At 35.8% G+C, this 16,218-nt stretch overlaps 2 protein-coding genes across 2 annotated transcripts; both read left to right on the top strand.

Moving 5' to 3' along the window:
• Positions 1–1,517: 1,517 nt before the first annotated feature.
• Positions 1,518–3,367, top strand: HELRODRAFT_168628 (hypothetical protein; the record flags this gene model as incomplete). Its single annotated transcript, XM_009014491.1, has 3 exons — positions 1,518–1,695; positions 2,188–2,744; positions 2,909–3,367. The coding sequence occupies 3 exons, from the start codon at positions 1,518–1,520 to the stop codon at positions 3,365–3,367; spliced, it is 1,194 nt and encodes a 397-aa protein (XP_009012739.1).
• Positions 3,368–5,753: 2,386 nt separating this feature from the next.
• HELRODRAFT_168627 (hypothetical protein) lies at positions 5,754–16,204 on the top strand (the record flags this gene model as incomplete). The annotated part of the gene is made up of 23 exons (XM_009014490.1): positions 5,754–6,019; positions 6,348–6,661; positions 6,896–7,133; positions 7,219–7,625; positions 8,081–8,179; positions 8,301–8,405; positions 8,585–8,683; positions 8,979–9,083; positions 9,335–9,433; positions 9,855–9,953; positions 10,153–10,260; positions 10,989–11,087; positions 11,424–11,522; positions 11,729–11,824; positions 12,041–12,145; positions 12,730–12,831; positions 13,199–13,300; positions 13,715–13,816; positions 14,718–14,819; positions 15,081–15,182; positions 15,354–15,452; positions 15,774–15,881; positions 16,100–16,204. Coding segments are annotated over 23 exons (3,160 nt in total), but the record flags the coding sequence as incomplete, so codon positions are not given.
• Between the last annotated feature and the right edge of the window lie 14 nt (positions 16,205–16,218).

Raw genomic sequence — 16,218 nt, 5'->3', positions numbered from 1 at the left:
GTATGTATGTATGTATGTATGTATGTATGTATGTATGTATGTATGTATGTATGTATGTATGTATGTATGTATGTATGTATGTATGTATGTATGTATGTATGTATGTATGTATGTATGTATGTATGTATGTATGTATGTATGTATGTATGTATGTATGTATGTATGTATGTATTATAATTATTCATTGAACCATGAAATAGATATAGTAGCAGATCGCATTTATTCTCGAACAGTGTGTGTGTGTGTTGGTTGTAAGATTATTAACATACACACATATACAGACAGGAAATATTTATGCCATAATTAATAATAATAATTATTATTATTATAGTTTCGAAATAAATTATATTATTAATTTTTAATTAAATTGCTTATGTTAAATTATTTTTATGATAAATTATTGTGGAGGTCTTTTTATGGTTGCTATCATCTTTGTGTTTGAAATTTTTTAATTTAATTAAAATTTGCCTACTAAAACTTTGCAATTGAAAAAATACACATTTGGAAACAATGGATTATACATACAAACATACAAGCATACACATATACAAGCATACACATATACAAACATACATACACATACGTACAACACACATGCGACCATAAAAACAAAAAAGAATACATACATACGTATATATACACAAACATAAAAACATACGTACATATACAAGTTCATACAAACATACATACATAGATGCAAACATACAAACACAAAAATGTTCATGCATACATACGTACCTACAATACAATTGCGTGAAAGTAAGGTTGGAGTTTTTTTTATCAATGTCTGGATGCAATCCAACTAGGGAAAACCATTCAATCTTTTATTCATTCCGTCTTTTATTCATGGTTTCATTCACTCGTTCATTCGTTTATTCATTCATTCATTCATTCAATTGTTCATCCAAATTCATTAGCGATAATGGTGATGCATATTTTAACTCTGAATGACATTCTTCTTCTTCCAAAATTTTATACAACAGACGCGCGAACATTTCTTCAAACATTTACACACGCACACACACACGCACACACACACGCACGCACACACACGCACACACGCACACACACACGCACACACACACACAAACTTTCACATACTCACATATACACGCATCATAAAGAAATCTCATCATATGAAAAGCTGACGATTGAGATTTACTATATTAATTTAAATTCATTTCTCATTCATTCAAGTCTTCAGAATTCCATGACGTAACAGCATAACAAGAAAGACGTCATAATAATAATAATAACCATAATAAAAATAATAATAAACAACAATAATAACAACAACAGCAATAATAATAATAACTTTAATAGTATCTACAAAACAACATCTGCATACATATTAACGGTGCTAATTTTTACTACTGCTACTACTACCACTACTGCCACTACTACTATTACTACTACTGCTGCCGCTACTACTACTTCTACTACTTCTACTGCTACTACTGCTACTACTACTACTGCTGCTGCTGCTACTAATACTACTACTTCTGCTACGTCTGAAAATGGCGTCACGATCGTCATCGCAAGTCAGAACCAATCAAAAATCTCTACCGCCGCCATGTTGCCGGAAGTCATTTACTGTCACGTGCTTTCATCTTGTCACTTCCGGTCAGCTGGTCATGCTGCTGATGATGATTATGCTTAGCGGGTATTGCTATGGACAAGCCAATCAAACTGAACGTTAGTTATGATGATGATGATGGTGATGTCGTTGTTGTTGTTGATGGTGATGATAATGATGATGAAGAGGAAGAGGATAATGATGATGATGATGAAACGGAAACAGCTGACATGTGTTGTATGCAATAAGCCGATGTCCAATTTCTGTACACACACACCACACACACACACACACACACACACACACACACACATACATACGTACATACATACATATATACATACATACATACATGCAAACATTCATACAATTTTGTTTGACGGTTCAGTGTCACTCATCATGTTTTGGTTTTAACATACATACATACATACATACATACATACATACATAAATACATACATACGTACATACATACATACATACATACATACATACATACATACATACATACATACATACATACATACATACATACATACATACATACATACATACATACAAAAGAATTAAAATAATTGAGATGAATGACCTAGAATTTTTGGGTTCGATAGTTTGTAGAGGAAAACGCCATGATAATTTTTGGGCTAAAAAGCTGGAGGATTTTAAACATATTATATCAATGATGACGGAGATTGGCAAGCATGACGCCCTTGTCTTATTGACGCAGGCAGCATTCATTCCAAGGCTGTCATACTTTTTACGTACATCTCCTGGCCCGTCTCAACAAAAGTCAGATGAATTCAACAACGAACTACGCATGGGTTTTCAGAAGATATTTAATGTGTTTTTTGATGATAAAGGTTGGAAGCAGGCTATATTGCCGGTAAATATGGGTGGACTGGGTTTGGGTGTCGTGGCCGAGTTGGCACCGTCAGCATTTCGGCGGTGGTGCACGGTTTACGTAGATATAATGGACATAAATGTGTGTTCGCAGAAGAAATGGAATGAACCATCTTTGAATGTTTCAAAATCGAAACTGGAGGAATTAAATGACTCTCCCTCAGATAAGGCCAGGTTGATGGCCGTCAGAAGTGAATTGGGGTCTGCTTGGCTAAGGGCCATTCCCAGTACAGCTTGTGGTACAAGGCTCGACAATGGTTCTATTAGAGTGAGTTTATGCTTGAGACTTGGGTTGCCGGTGGTGTCAGGTTACAGATGCTTGTGTGGGGCGGATGTTTCTCAGTTGGGTCACCATGGTTTATCGTGTAGGCTTGGTTCAGGAAGACAAGCAAGACACTCTGCCATGAATGATTATATATGAAATTATTCCAGAAAGCAGATATACCCGCCGTTAAGGAACCAGCAGGCCTACTATCTGAAAGCAACTTCAGGCCAGATGGTTACACCCTGGTACCGTGGTCCCAAGGCTGTTGTTTATCATGGGATGTGACGTTCCCTCACACGTTAGCCGAAAGGTACATCAATTACACGGCTATGAAGCAAGGTTCCGCCGCGGTGAAGGCTGCTGATTTCAAAAATACTAAGTATAAAGATTTAAACGACAATACGAGAGTTTTTGTTCCGATCTGTGTGGAGACATTTGGCCCAGTGGATAAACAGACACAATTATTTTTTGATAACATTGCTACTAAAATAGTTGAAAAATCTGGTGATCCCAATGATAAAATTTATATAAAGCAAAATATATCGTTGTTGTTACAAAAGTTTAATTCATTTTGTATTTTAGAGAACATTGCTAAGTGCCCTTCTGTGCGAGACCCTGCACACTAATATTATCTGTTGAGCAGGGGCGAAATGATAGTTTTTATGGCTATTGTTTTTAACCAAGGGCTCGCACATACATACATACATACATACATACATACATACATACATACATACATACATACATACATACATACATACATACATACATACATACATGCATGCATGCATACACACATATATGAATGCATTCATACATATTGATTCATTGATCCTATGTCAGACTCCCATTTTATATATAACATCCCGCAATTTGATATATGACGAAATTGTACGAAATGAACGAATGAACGAATGAATGAATGAATGAACGAACGAACGAACGAACGAACAAATTAATTAATGAATGAATGATTTAATGAATCAGTTAATGAATTAATTAATCAATCAATAAGTTAATGAAATGAATGATTCAATCAATGAATCTGTGAGTTAAGAAGCATTTGATTTTTCAATAAAAACACGTCACGACCATATAAAAGTTTTGATAAAACTACATACCACACACACACACACACACACACACACACAAACACACACACAAACACACGCACATACATACATAATTTTATTCAAATTTTCCTTCATGGCCAATCAAGTCGTACATCATTTAGTCGCTCTGTAAACAAAGTTTGACCTACTATTAAGCATTTGTATAAACGCACTGTCGTGCATATACACACAAACATTCACACACACACACACACACACATACAAACATTCACACGTATACACACACACATAAGAAACACATACACCCATACACTCACACATACAAACATACCCTACCCACACATACAAACACACATACACACACTCATACAAACACACACACATACAAACACACATACTAAACTCTATTTACCGAGGTCTTAAACATAAAATTAAAAGGCTACGAATAAGCCATCTACAGACTGCAGGCAGTTTAAATTAATTTTGCTTGCATTTGTGGTTACGGAGTGTTTGTGTGTGTATGTGTGTGTGTATTTGTGTTTCTTTTGTTTGGTTGTGCCGTGAATAACAAAGGAATCGTTAAATATTTAAGCGGCTCGTTTTAACAGTCGTGACTATTCGAAACCACGCATGAGAAGAAATATTGTTTATTCATTCATTCATTCATTTATCCATTCATTCATTCATCCATTCATTCATCCATTCATTCATTTATTCATTCATTCATTCATTCATTCATTCGATCGTTCGCTCTTTCGTTCGTTCGTTCGTTCGTTCATTCATTCATTCATTCATTCATTCATTCATTCATTCATTCATTCATTCATTCATTCAGTCATTCAGTCATTCAGTCATTCATTCATTCATTCATTCAGTCATTCATTCATTCATTCTTTCATATAAAAAATGACTCAGTTATTTACTGGAGCTACTACTCCTACTACTACTACTACTACTACTACTACTACTAATACTATTACTACTACTACTACTTACTACTACTACCTACTACTACTACTTACTACTACTACTATTCTTACTACTACTACTTTTACTACCACTGCTGCTACTACTACTACAAACTTCCATTACCACCACCATTACTACTACTACTACTACTGCTACTACCACCACTACTACTACTACTACTACTACCACTATTACTACTACTACTACCACCACTACTACTACTACTACTACTACCACTATTACTACTACTACTACCACTACTACTACTACCACTACTACTACTACCACTACTACTACTACTACTACAAATAATACTAATCTCACACGCTTTTTCGTCGTGATTCAAGTCTATCGCTTTGTCTATAGGATTTCTGATATTATGGTGGAACAATAATATTATATTAATAATAAAATAATATAATAATAATAAAATAATAATAATAATTAATAATATAAATAAAATGAAATAATATAAATAGCATTTTTGTGATCAGATATTTTACAAAATTTCTGAGAATTGATAAGAGACAATTTCGAGGTCTTTGTTAAATCATTAACGAGGTCATAAAGTTCAGTTAGAACGTGGAAAAATTATTCTCAAAAAAACATTCATCTAGTTTATTGATTCAGATAAAAATTATGAAAAATATAATACCAAATCATTGTTATAAAATCATTTCTTAGGGGCTCGTGCACCTAACAAGTGTTTAAACTGAAACTGCACGTATTCGCATGTTCTACGCTTAAGTGCGGATGCACTTAAATGTAGAAGTGTAAACAGTTGAAATGAAAAATGCCAAGAAAAGCAGTATAAAACTAAGATTGTTGAAAAAAAAACTTGATAACAAGTACACACCAGACATACGCACGACTTCTAAAACATATCACAAAACAACACACGCACACACGCATACACACGCACACGCATACACACGCATGCACGCACGCACACACACACACAGGATGCCAAATGAAAGACGTAGCAATACTAATGGATACATCTGGAAGTATTGTGACCGGCCAACAAATCAGCCCGTTCCGTGCCATGAGAAGATTCGCCAAAAATTTGATCGGTCGATTAGAATCGGGTTGGGATTCACAAGCCGTCGTGCACTTCAGCGAAAAAGCCGAAGTGGTTTTCAACTTTACGACATTCTCTACTAAAGAAGAGATGTACCAGGCTATTGATAATATTCTACAGTTTAACGAGAATACCGATACGGCGATGGGTTTGAGGTATTTTTGAGTTTTGTATTTCCAGTTTTGTGTTTTAAATTTTGTCTTTTCAGTTTTGAATTTGACTTTTTGTTTAGTTTTTTGTTTCCAACTTTTTGGTGTAGGAATGTTTGCTTGCGTATGAAATGGTTAGTAACAAAAAGCAGGCATTCATTCGTCCAGTGAAACATAGCCAGGCAGCCAATCAGCTGACCATGACCCAATCCTTCAAATTATCAATCCCTAACTAGATTACAACAATTAAACTAACCAACAACAACCACCAAACAACAACAAATTAACCAACCAATCAACAACAACAACAACATCCCACTCTCCAACCAATCAGAACCCTCCGTCAGGTGACCTTCGCCAAGGGCAACGGAGAACGTGACTGGGTGCCAAACATCGCCATCGTCATCACAGACGGTCGATCGAATGTTGAAATCTCACAGACCTACCCCGAAGCCCAGCTCTTAAAAAACATGAATGTAACAATATACACTATTGGTGTCACCAACGACATCTCACCGGACGAGCTAAAAGCTATTGCCTCAAGCCCGGATTATTTCATACCAGCAGAGGATTTCAACACATTGGGGCAGTTGTCGTTTCTGGATAGTGTAGTGAAGGCGAGCTGTAGGTCTAATACAGCTCCGCCAGGTTGGATTTGTTGATGGTGAAGATGGTGATGAGAATGATGATGAAGATGATGAGGATGATGAGGATGATGAAAATGATGAGTATGATGAGGTTGATTTTGATTATGATATTTTTTATTTGTTTAAAGATTGATCAAGCTTTTCATACTTTTTTTTGTGAATAAAATGGATTGAAAAAAGAATCTTCAAAAAAAATAGCAATTTTAAAACTGACCAACTGGCCACTATCTTGCAGACTGTTCCAGCCCAGTGGACATCACATTCATCCTCGACCAGTCAAGCAGCATCGTCGCCAGCGGTGACCAGGACTTCTGGTATCGAGATCTGCTCGGATTCGTTTCGAGTGTCATAAAAAACTTCAACGTCTCGCCAAATGGCACGAGGGTGGCTGTCGTCAAGTTCAGCAACAACGCCAACGTACCCATCTTGCTGAACAACTACACAAGCATTTCAACTCTTTTGCCAGCCATCAGGTTTGTTTCATGCATGCACGTGTATAAAATACAAACAGACCCAACTCTTCAAACAAATTAACTCAGATTTTTTCTTAAAACTCAGAAACGAGATGATAGAAGGCGGTCAGACGAACATCGCATCCGGCTTAAGAGCTGCACGAACCAATGTCTACAACCCGGGCCGAGGTTACCGACCGAACGTGGTGAACGTAGCATTCCTAATCACCGATGGAGAATCGAACATCGAAATGGACCAAACTATCCCTGAAGCTAACAACTTGAAAAATCTCGGCATAGAGTTGTTCGTCATGGGAGTTGGGACAGGAGTGAACATAAATGAGTTGCAGAGGATTGCATCTCGACCACTAGACGACCACCTTTTCAATGCAGCCCAGTATCCAAGTTTGGATAGCGTCTGGAGAAAAGTTGCCAGAAATATTTGCAACGCCAAAGGAGAACCAAAAGTTACGACAGCCGCTACAACTGCGACAACCACTACTGCTTCCATACGTTTGTTTTATATTGTATTTAATATTAGCAGAGTTGAATGAACGTAATGATTTTAATAATTTTAACAGCTTGTTTCGTAACGAATTGCATACAATGTCGGCCTGGAACGAATAACTACTGCTCAACATGCAGTCCTGGCTATCTCAACATTAACGGGCTGTGTGTTGGTTAGAGTTGTGAATCGTGTGAATTGCAAATTATGGTGAATTGTAAATTATGTGAATTGGCGATAGACTGAATGATGAATGAATTGATTGAGGAGGAGTTTACTGATTGGCGGGTTAGTTGAATGATTGACGGATGAATTAAATGATTGAAAGATGAGACAAATAAAATACTTTATTTTAAGTAATTTGGGTTTATAAAACACTTTATTTTAAGTAATTTGGGTTATAAAATACATTATTTTAAGTAATTTAACGTTGTTAATATTTTATTTTACTAAAAAAATATAGCCCAATGTAGCGTGACAAACTGCCAGCAATGCTCCACCCCAAACAGGTGCTCCCAATGTAACAGCGGTTATCTATTGGACAATAATGGAAACTGCATTCGTTAGTTTAACAGCGAATCTTTCCATTTAAAGTTCATAACACTGCACCAACAGCACTACGCTAAATAACCTCGGATGTGTTATTTAGAAACAAGTAACTCGATGATAACCCGTCCACACAGTTCTCCCGATAACTTGCAACGTGCCGAACTGCATCAGCTGCCAGACCAACAACTACTGCTCACAGTGCGAAAATGGCTACTTTCTTAACAATGGAAGGTGCACACGTAAGTTGGAATTCAGTTTTGTTTTAATTTCTTGGATGGCTAACTACATAGAGAGCTGCACCGATTGAAACCGATTTCACGGAGGTTCCTGCTTACATCATGAGCAAAAATGTCTGACGCGTTGATTTGCCTCTGTAAAAATATATCTAGTTAGTGGATTTTATTTTTATCCAATCCAGCTCAGTGCAACGTGCCGAACTGCCAGCAATGCTCCATGCCAAACAGGTGCTCCCAGTGTAACAGCGGTTACAACCTGAACGGCAACGGAGAATGCATTCGTTAGTCCGACTAACAACTTTTGATTCCTTCGTTAAAATATATTTTGTATTTTTGTAAAAAAAAACTTCTTACTGATTATTTTAATCTCATTCAAGCGCAATGTAACGTGCCGAACTGCCAGCAATGTTCAACTCCGAACCAATGCACTTCTTGCAATCCTGGATACATCTTCAATAACAATAGGGAGTGCGTGTGTTATTAGGATTGAGAATTATTATACAAAAATTCAATAGCGCTTTAAAGTCACTTGCTAAATTCACATACAAATTACTTGATGAAACCTCACCGACACAGTGCCACCGATCACTTGCAACGTGGCAAACTGCATCAGCTGCCAGACCACCAACTACTGCTCGCAGTGCCAGAATGGCTTCTTCCTGAGTAACGGAATGTGCCTCCGTAAGTAGGAAAATCTTTCTGTTTTGATTTATAGAAAGGCTGATTGAAGAGAGAGTTGCAGTAACCTGGTTCGATTTCTGGGTGATCCAGACTTTCAAAAGCTGATATGACTGCCACTTACTGGCTCTATAATAACTTGAACAAACAAACACACGTTTTTAAATAAAGTTTGGTTTGAATAGATAGCAGACAACTAAGTTATACTAATCGTGATAAAATGACTTTTGAAATTTTGAAATGAATTTCAACAGCTCAGTGCAACGTTCAGTTTTGTCAGGTGTGTCTAGGGCCTAATCAATGCAATACCTGTATGAATGGCTACGTCTTAAACAGTTTGAATATATGCGTGCGTAAGTATCATGATCGTTTGTATCTATATGTAAAGTATCATAATTGTTTTGTATCTATATGTAAAGTATCATGATCGTTTGTATCTATATGTAGAGTATCATAATTGTTTTGTTTCTATGTGTCAAGTATCATAATTGTTTGGTATCTATATGTATTTTTAATTAAATAAGATATTCTATTAAATGTACAAAACTCATTCAGAGCCATTTTAAAAGTAAACCATTCAAACTTAAGCAGTCTTTGAATAAAACCTAAATGAAGACACACACAAACTACACACACACACACACACACACACACACACACACACACACACACACACACACACACACACACACATACGTACACGCACACAAACACACACGCACACACACACGCACGCACACACACACGCACGCACACACGCACACAAACACACAGTTAGTTGTTTCATTCCGCACTGTACGTTCTGCCAAATTCCAAACTTTTGTGCCCAGTGTGATGCCGGCTACTATATAGTTAACAATGGGACTTGTGTGTGTTAGTATGACCGGATTTATATTTCCGCTAATTTTTAATTAAAGTTTTTAATCATTAAACTAATAAATAAATAATAATAATTTGAAATATATTATTCTAATCATGAAGCTAGAAAAATCGGGATGGATAATTTAATTAAAATTTATTTAATTTTATTAAATAAATTATATTTTGTAATGAATTCTTTGGCTGAAAACAGTACTGCCAATACAGTGCAATGTGCTAAACTGCCAGCAGTGTCTTACTTCGAACAGGTGTGCCCAGTGCAACTCTGGTTTCAGTTTGGATAATAATGGAAACTGCATCCGTTAGTCTTACAAAATATTGCCTTTTTACATTTGTTCATTCGTTCGTTTGTTCGTTCGTTCGTTCATTCATTCATATTCATTCATTCATTCATTTTAGATTTGAAATTTTAAAAAATGACCTAAAACCCCGTATAGATCAGATCAAGTTTTTCAAATTGTTGTTATTGAGAAATGCGTTTTTTGGTGTTTGGGATGGTTTGGTTTAGTGGGATTGAAACTGAATCTCACATTCCCTACACAAAACTTTACAAAAGTATACATGCCTAGTTAGCTAAAATGTGTATGAGTCTGTGTGTCTATGTGTGTGTGTGTATGTATGTGTCTGTCTGTCTGTGTGAGCGTGTCCCTTTCTCTCTCTCTTATTCTCTGTGGGTCTCTCTCTGTTTGCGTGTGTGTGTGTAGTGTGTGTAGTGTGTGTGTATGTGTGTGTGTGTGTGTGTGTATACGAATAAATATATATTTATCCAATTAACCAATTAACTTATCGAACTCAATATTATTATCATTTGTAATAAGATTCAGTTTGAAAATTTCACAACATTTTATTGCCCGCCCAACCCCAGTTCAGTGCAGCGTTCCAAACTGCCAGCAATGCTCGACCCAGCAATACGAATAAATATATATTTATCCAATTAACCAATTAACTTATCGAACTGAATATTATTATCATTTGTAATAAGATTCAGTTTGAAAATTTCACAACATTTTATTGCCCGCCCAACCCCAGTTCAGTGCAGCGTTCCAAACTGCCAGCAATGCTCGACCCCAAATAGGTGCTCTCTTTGCTACTCTGGCTACAACTTGGATAACAACGGAAACTGCATTCGTTAGAGAAATCTAATCTCTTTTACAATACGATACGATACGATACAATGCAATGCAATACAATACAATACAACATAAATACAATACAGTGTAATACAATACAATACAACACAATACAATGCAATACACAATACAATACAATACAATACAACACAATACAATACAATACAATGTTTTTATTTTCCTTCCCAACATGATGCAACATCATGATAAGAGGGCAGTATGGGTGTGAAAGAGTTCCTTAAGGAACTTATCTAGCAAATGTGAAAGTCGTAACCATCAAGAATATATTTATTTATTTAAAATAATGTAATTAGTTTGATTTTTAAAACCTCAGCTCAGTGTAACGTGCCAAACTGCCAGCAATGTTTAACGCCGAACCAGTGCAATCTATGCAACAGTGGCTACAACTTGAATGCACCAAATAGTTGCGTTCGTAAGTATCGTGATGATGATACTGATGATGATGGTGGTGGTGGTGATGATACTGATGATGATGATAATGGTAATGACTATGATGACGGTGATGATAATAATAGTGATGATAATGATGACGATGGTGGTGGTGATGTAGTGATGATGATGATGAATAATAATAGTAATTATTTTAATATTATATTTTTTTTTATAATTTTTTTCCAGCCCAATGCAACGTACCGAACTGCCAACGATGCTCTGAGCCCAACAAGTGCTCCCAATGCTTCGGTAATTTTGTCCTGGAAAATGGCAGCTGTCGCGGTGAGTGAAATTATTTATTCATTCAATCATTCATTCATTCATTTGTTTGTTCGTTTGTTTGCTTGCTCGTTCGTTCGCTCGTTCGTTCGTTCGTTCCTTCATTTATTCATCATTTATTCATTCGCTCACTCATTCATTCTTTCATTCACTCATTCATCCATCCATCCATTCTTTCATTTTTTATAAATTAAAATAAATTTTTCCACCCATCGTCAGAAGCCCAGATCTCGTGCAACATTGTCAACTGCATAACCTGTCTCCAGGCAAACCTCTGCAACCAGTGCCTCGATGGATACATCCTTGAAAACAACATCTGTAGAAGTCTGTATGTCTGGCATTTTTGTAATCTGGATACACTATTGTAATCTGGATACACTATTACACTCAAGTCAAATTTTCCAAAACAAAAAATTTTGAATACATTTTTAATTTCAAGTAGATATCAATTTCAACAATTTCTTTACTATTTAAATGGCGGTGTGCCTTTTAAAATTGCAAAAATAAACTGAGAAAAAATGTCAAGTTTGAGGAAAATGTTGAAAAAGTTAAATAGAAATTACATTAAATCACATTGAATCAGGTCATAAAATCCCGTCAAATAAATTTACAATCACGTAGAATAAATCTACATTACATATACATTGAAAATAGCATTGAAGTTACCTCGGGTAAATTTAAAAACTACACTAATATATCCTTAAAATCACATAAAATGACATAAAATCGCATAAAAATAAATTTACACTAGGTAACATTGAAAATAACATTGAGATTACATTAAATAATTTTAAATTACTTTATATAACCTTAAATTACATTAAAATAACCTTAAATTACATTAAAATAGCAGTAATATTACAATTGAATGGCATTACAAAATGAGAGATAAATTTCTGCCGAAACAGTCAGATGCGAGGTTTTGAATTGCTATCTTTGCAATAGGCCGAGCGTCTGTGCCGTCTGTAACTCTGGCTACAACTTGAACACACTCAACAACAGATGTGATGGTGAGATGATGATAGTGATGATGGTGATGATGGTGATGATGAGGATGGTGATGATGGTGATGACAAAGATGAAGATGATTATTATTGTAATTATGATGGCTGTGATGACGACGATGGAAGCAGAGATGATGTTGGTGAAGATGATGGTAAAGATGATCATGGTGATGGTGAAGAAAAAGATGATAATGATGATTGTGATGGTGAAGAAAAAGATGATAATGATGATGGTGATGACGAAAATGATGGTGAAAATTACGACGACGATGTAGATGATGACGACGACGATGATGCTGACGATAAATTTCCATAGCTCCATCATAATTATCATAAATTATCATAAATTATTATAATTAATTATGATTAACAGTTCAGTGTAATGTTCTTAACTGTGCGGTCTGCAATTCTCCTAACGTATGCGCTGCCTGTAACAGTGGCTACAACTTGAACCTGGCCATCAACCGATGCGACTGTTAGTGGCTGTGGCCGTGGCCACTGAAATTATCATCATCATCATCATCATCATCACTACCATCATCATCATCATCGTCGTCGTCATCATCACCTTCATCATCATCCTCGTCATCCTCAACATCATCACTACCACTACCATCATCATCATCGTCATCATCACCACCATCATCTTTACCATCACAACCATCATCATCATCATCACTACCACCATCATCATCATCATCCTCTTTACCATCATCATCATCTTTACCATCATCATCATCTTTACTACCATCACCATCATCATCATCACCACCACCACTACCATCACCATCATCGTCATCATCTTTTCCATCATCATCTTCTTCATCATCATCTTTTTCATCATCATCTTCTTCATCATCATCTTCTTCATCATCATCATCACCAACAGTACAATGCAACGTCCCGAACTGCCTCATCTGCCAGTCGGCCAGCAGGTGCCTCCAGTGCAGTGGTGGCTACAACCTGGACAGCAGCAGTGGAACGTGCGTCGGTGAGTTCGGAAATTAAATTATGAAATTATGTAATTATGAAATTATGAAGTTATGTAATTATGAAATTATGAAGTTGTGTAATTATAAAGTTATGTAATTATGAAGTTATGAAGTTATGTAATTATGAATTTATGTAATTATGAAGTTATGTAATTATGAAGTTATGAAATCATGAAGTTATGTAATTATGAAATTATGAAGTTATGTAATTATGAAGTTATGTAATTATGAAATTATGAAGTTGTGTAATTATGAAGTTATGTAATTATGAAGTTATGAAATTGTGTAATTCTGAAATTATGAAGTTATGTAATTATGAAGCTATGTAGTTTTGAAATTATGTAGTTATGAAGTTATGTAACTATGAAATTGTGTAATTCTGAAATTATGTAATTCTAAAATTATGAAATTATGTAATTATGAAACCACAAAAATATGGATGTTTAATGTTTATACTTCTTCACAATGTAAAACACGGCACTGAAGAAAGAGATACCAGAATGTCTGCCTGACATTTTTTTCTCCAACCGAGATAATAATGACCAATCTCTCTGGCTCAAATTCGGTTGTTTCAACAGATACGACGGCCAAAATAAATTTCCCCATAGTAATAATAATAATAATAATAATAATAATTATAATAATAATAATCAGCGGTTATTGTCCTGGAATTTGAATAAACTGACGGCTTAAACAAAAATTGCAATGTTTGACTACTTGGTCTTTGAGTTTATTTCAAACCTGATTGTAAAAATCGGCGAAACATTCTGCTCCTATCCAATAGAAATCTGTAATATTTTATTATTAATATTATACAATTAATACAATAAACTTTATTATAACGATAATTTATAATGAAATTGTTATTATTGTTATAATTTTTGTAAATATTTCATTCAGTACAATGTCAGGTGACCAACTGTTACGTGTGTAATTCAGCGAATGTTTGTGGCCAGTGCAGCCCAGGCTATAATCTCAACGTGGCCAGCAACAGATGTGATCGTAAGTACTGAGTTCGTTCGTTCGTTCATTCGTTCGTTCGTTCGTTTGTTCGTTCGTTTGTTCGTTCGTTCGTTTGTTCGTTCGTTCTTCGTTAGCTTGTTCGTTCGTTCGTTCATTTAATCACATACTGAGAATGTAAAAACTTGCACGTTGTTAAGTGTGAACCTCATTGCATTATTTATTTATTTTTTCAGTTATTTTCAAATTGATTGACTGATTGATTGATTGATTGATTGATTCATTCTTCCTTTCATTTTGTAGCGCAATGTAATGTGGCCAACTGCGCTTACTGTAGCGCGCCGAACGTCTGCAGTGGCTGCAATCCCGGCTACAATCTGAACTCTGCTAGTAACAGATGTGATCGTAAGAAATTTCTTTTGTTGTAATTGTTGATATTGTTGTCATCATCATTATCATAACGTGTCATTTGTTCGTTCGTTCATTCGTTCGTTCATTCATTCATTCATTCAATTATTCACTCATTTATTCATCCATCCATCCATTCATTCATCCATTCATTCATCTTCGACCTAGCCCAGTGCAATGTTCAGTACTGCACCCAATGTCTGACTCCGAACCAATGCTACCTGTGTAACAATGGCTACTACGTTGATAACACTGGCCAGTGCTCTCGTAAGTACCCTTAAAAAGTATTATTCTTCTCTGTAGAACTGTTTCGCTCTGGTACCGTTTTGCGTTTAGTTTCGTATCGAAATGGTTTTTCTCCGTATCGTTTTGGAGTAGTTTTTTGGTTTCGGTTTTAACGTTAACTAATGATTTTTGCATTAAGTTGTTTTTTTTTCATGCAATTTGTTAACCCCGTCTGTTTTCTACTCATTCATTTACTCATTCACTCACTCACCCATTCATCCATTCATTCATTCATCCATTCATTCATCCATTCATTCATTCGTTTATTCATTCACTCATTCCTCCATTCATTCATTCATGCAGCTACTTGCAGACTGGACTACTGTCTGATCTGTCTATCTAGCAGTGTCTGCACTCGTTGCTACGATTCCTACTTCTGGAACACTGCCCTCAGTCCACCCACCTGTGCATGTGAGGGAATCACCATAACCTCCACCACCATCATCATTATCATTCTCTCATTCTATCATCACCATCATCATTCTATCATCCTATCATCATCATCATTCTATCATTACCACCATCATCATCAGCATCATCATTATCATTATCATCATCATCATATCATCATTCTATCATTACCACAACCACCACCATCATCATCTTATTATCATCATTACTATCATCAGTCTGTCCGATTCCAAACTGCGATCGCTGTCTCACGACCACCACTTGCGATAGCTGCAGAAGTGGTTACGACTGGAGTACGCTCGTCCAGCCGCCCGCCTGCATACGTACGTACGTTTTG

The sequence above is a fragment of the Helobdella robusta genome (genome assembly GCF_000326865.2).
Source record: "Helobdella robusta unplaced genomic scaffold HELROscaffold_14, whole genome shotgun sequence".
In the NCBI taxonomy this organism is placed as follows: domain Eukaryota; kingdom Metazoa; phylum Annelida; class Clitellata; order Rhynchobdellida; family Glossiphoniidae; genus Helobdella; species Helobdella robusta.
This window is presented reverse-complemented; position numbering and strand designations above follow the sequence as displayed.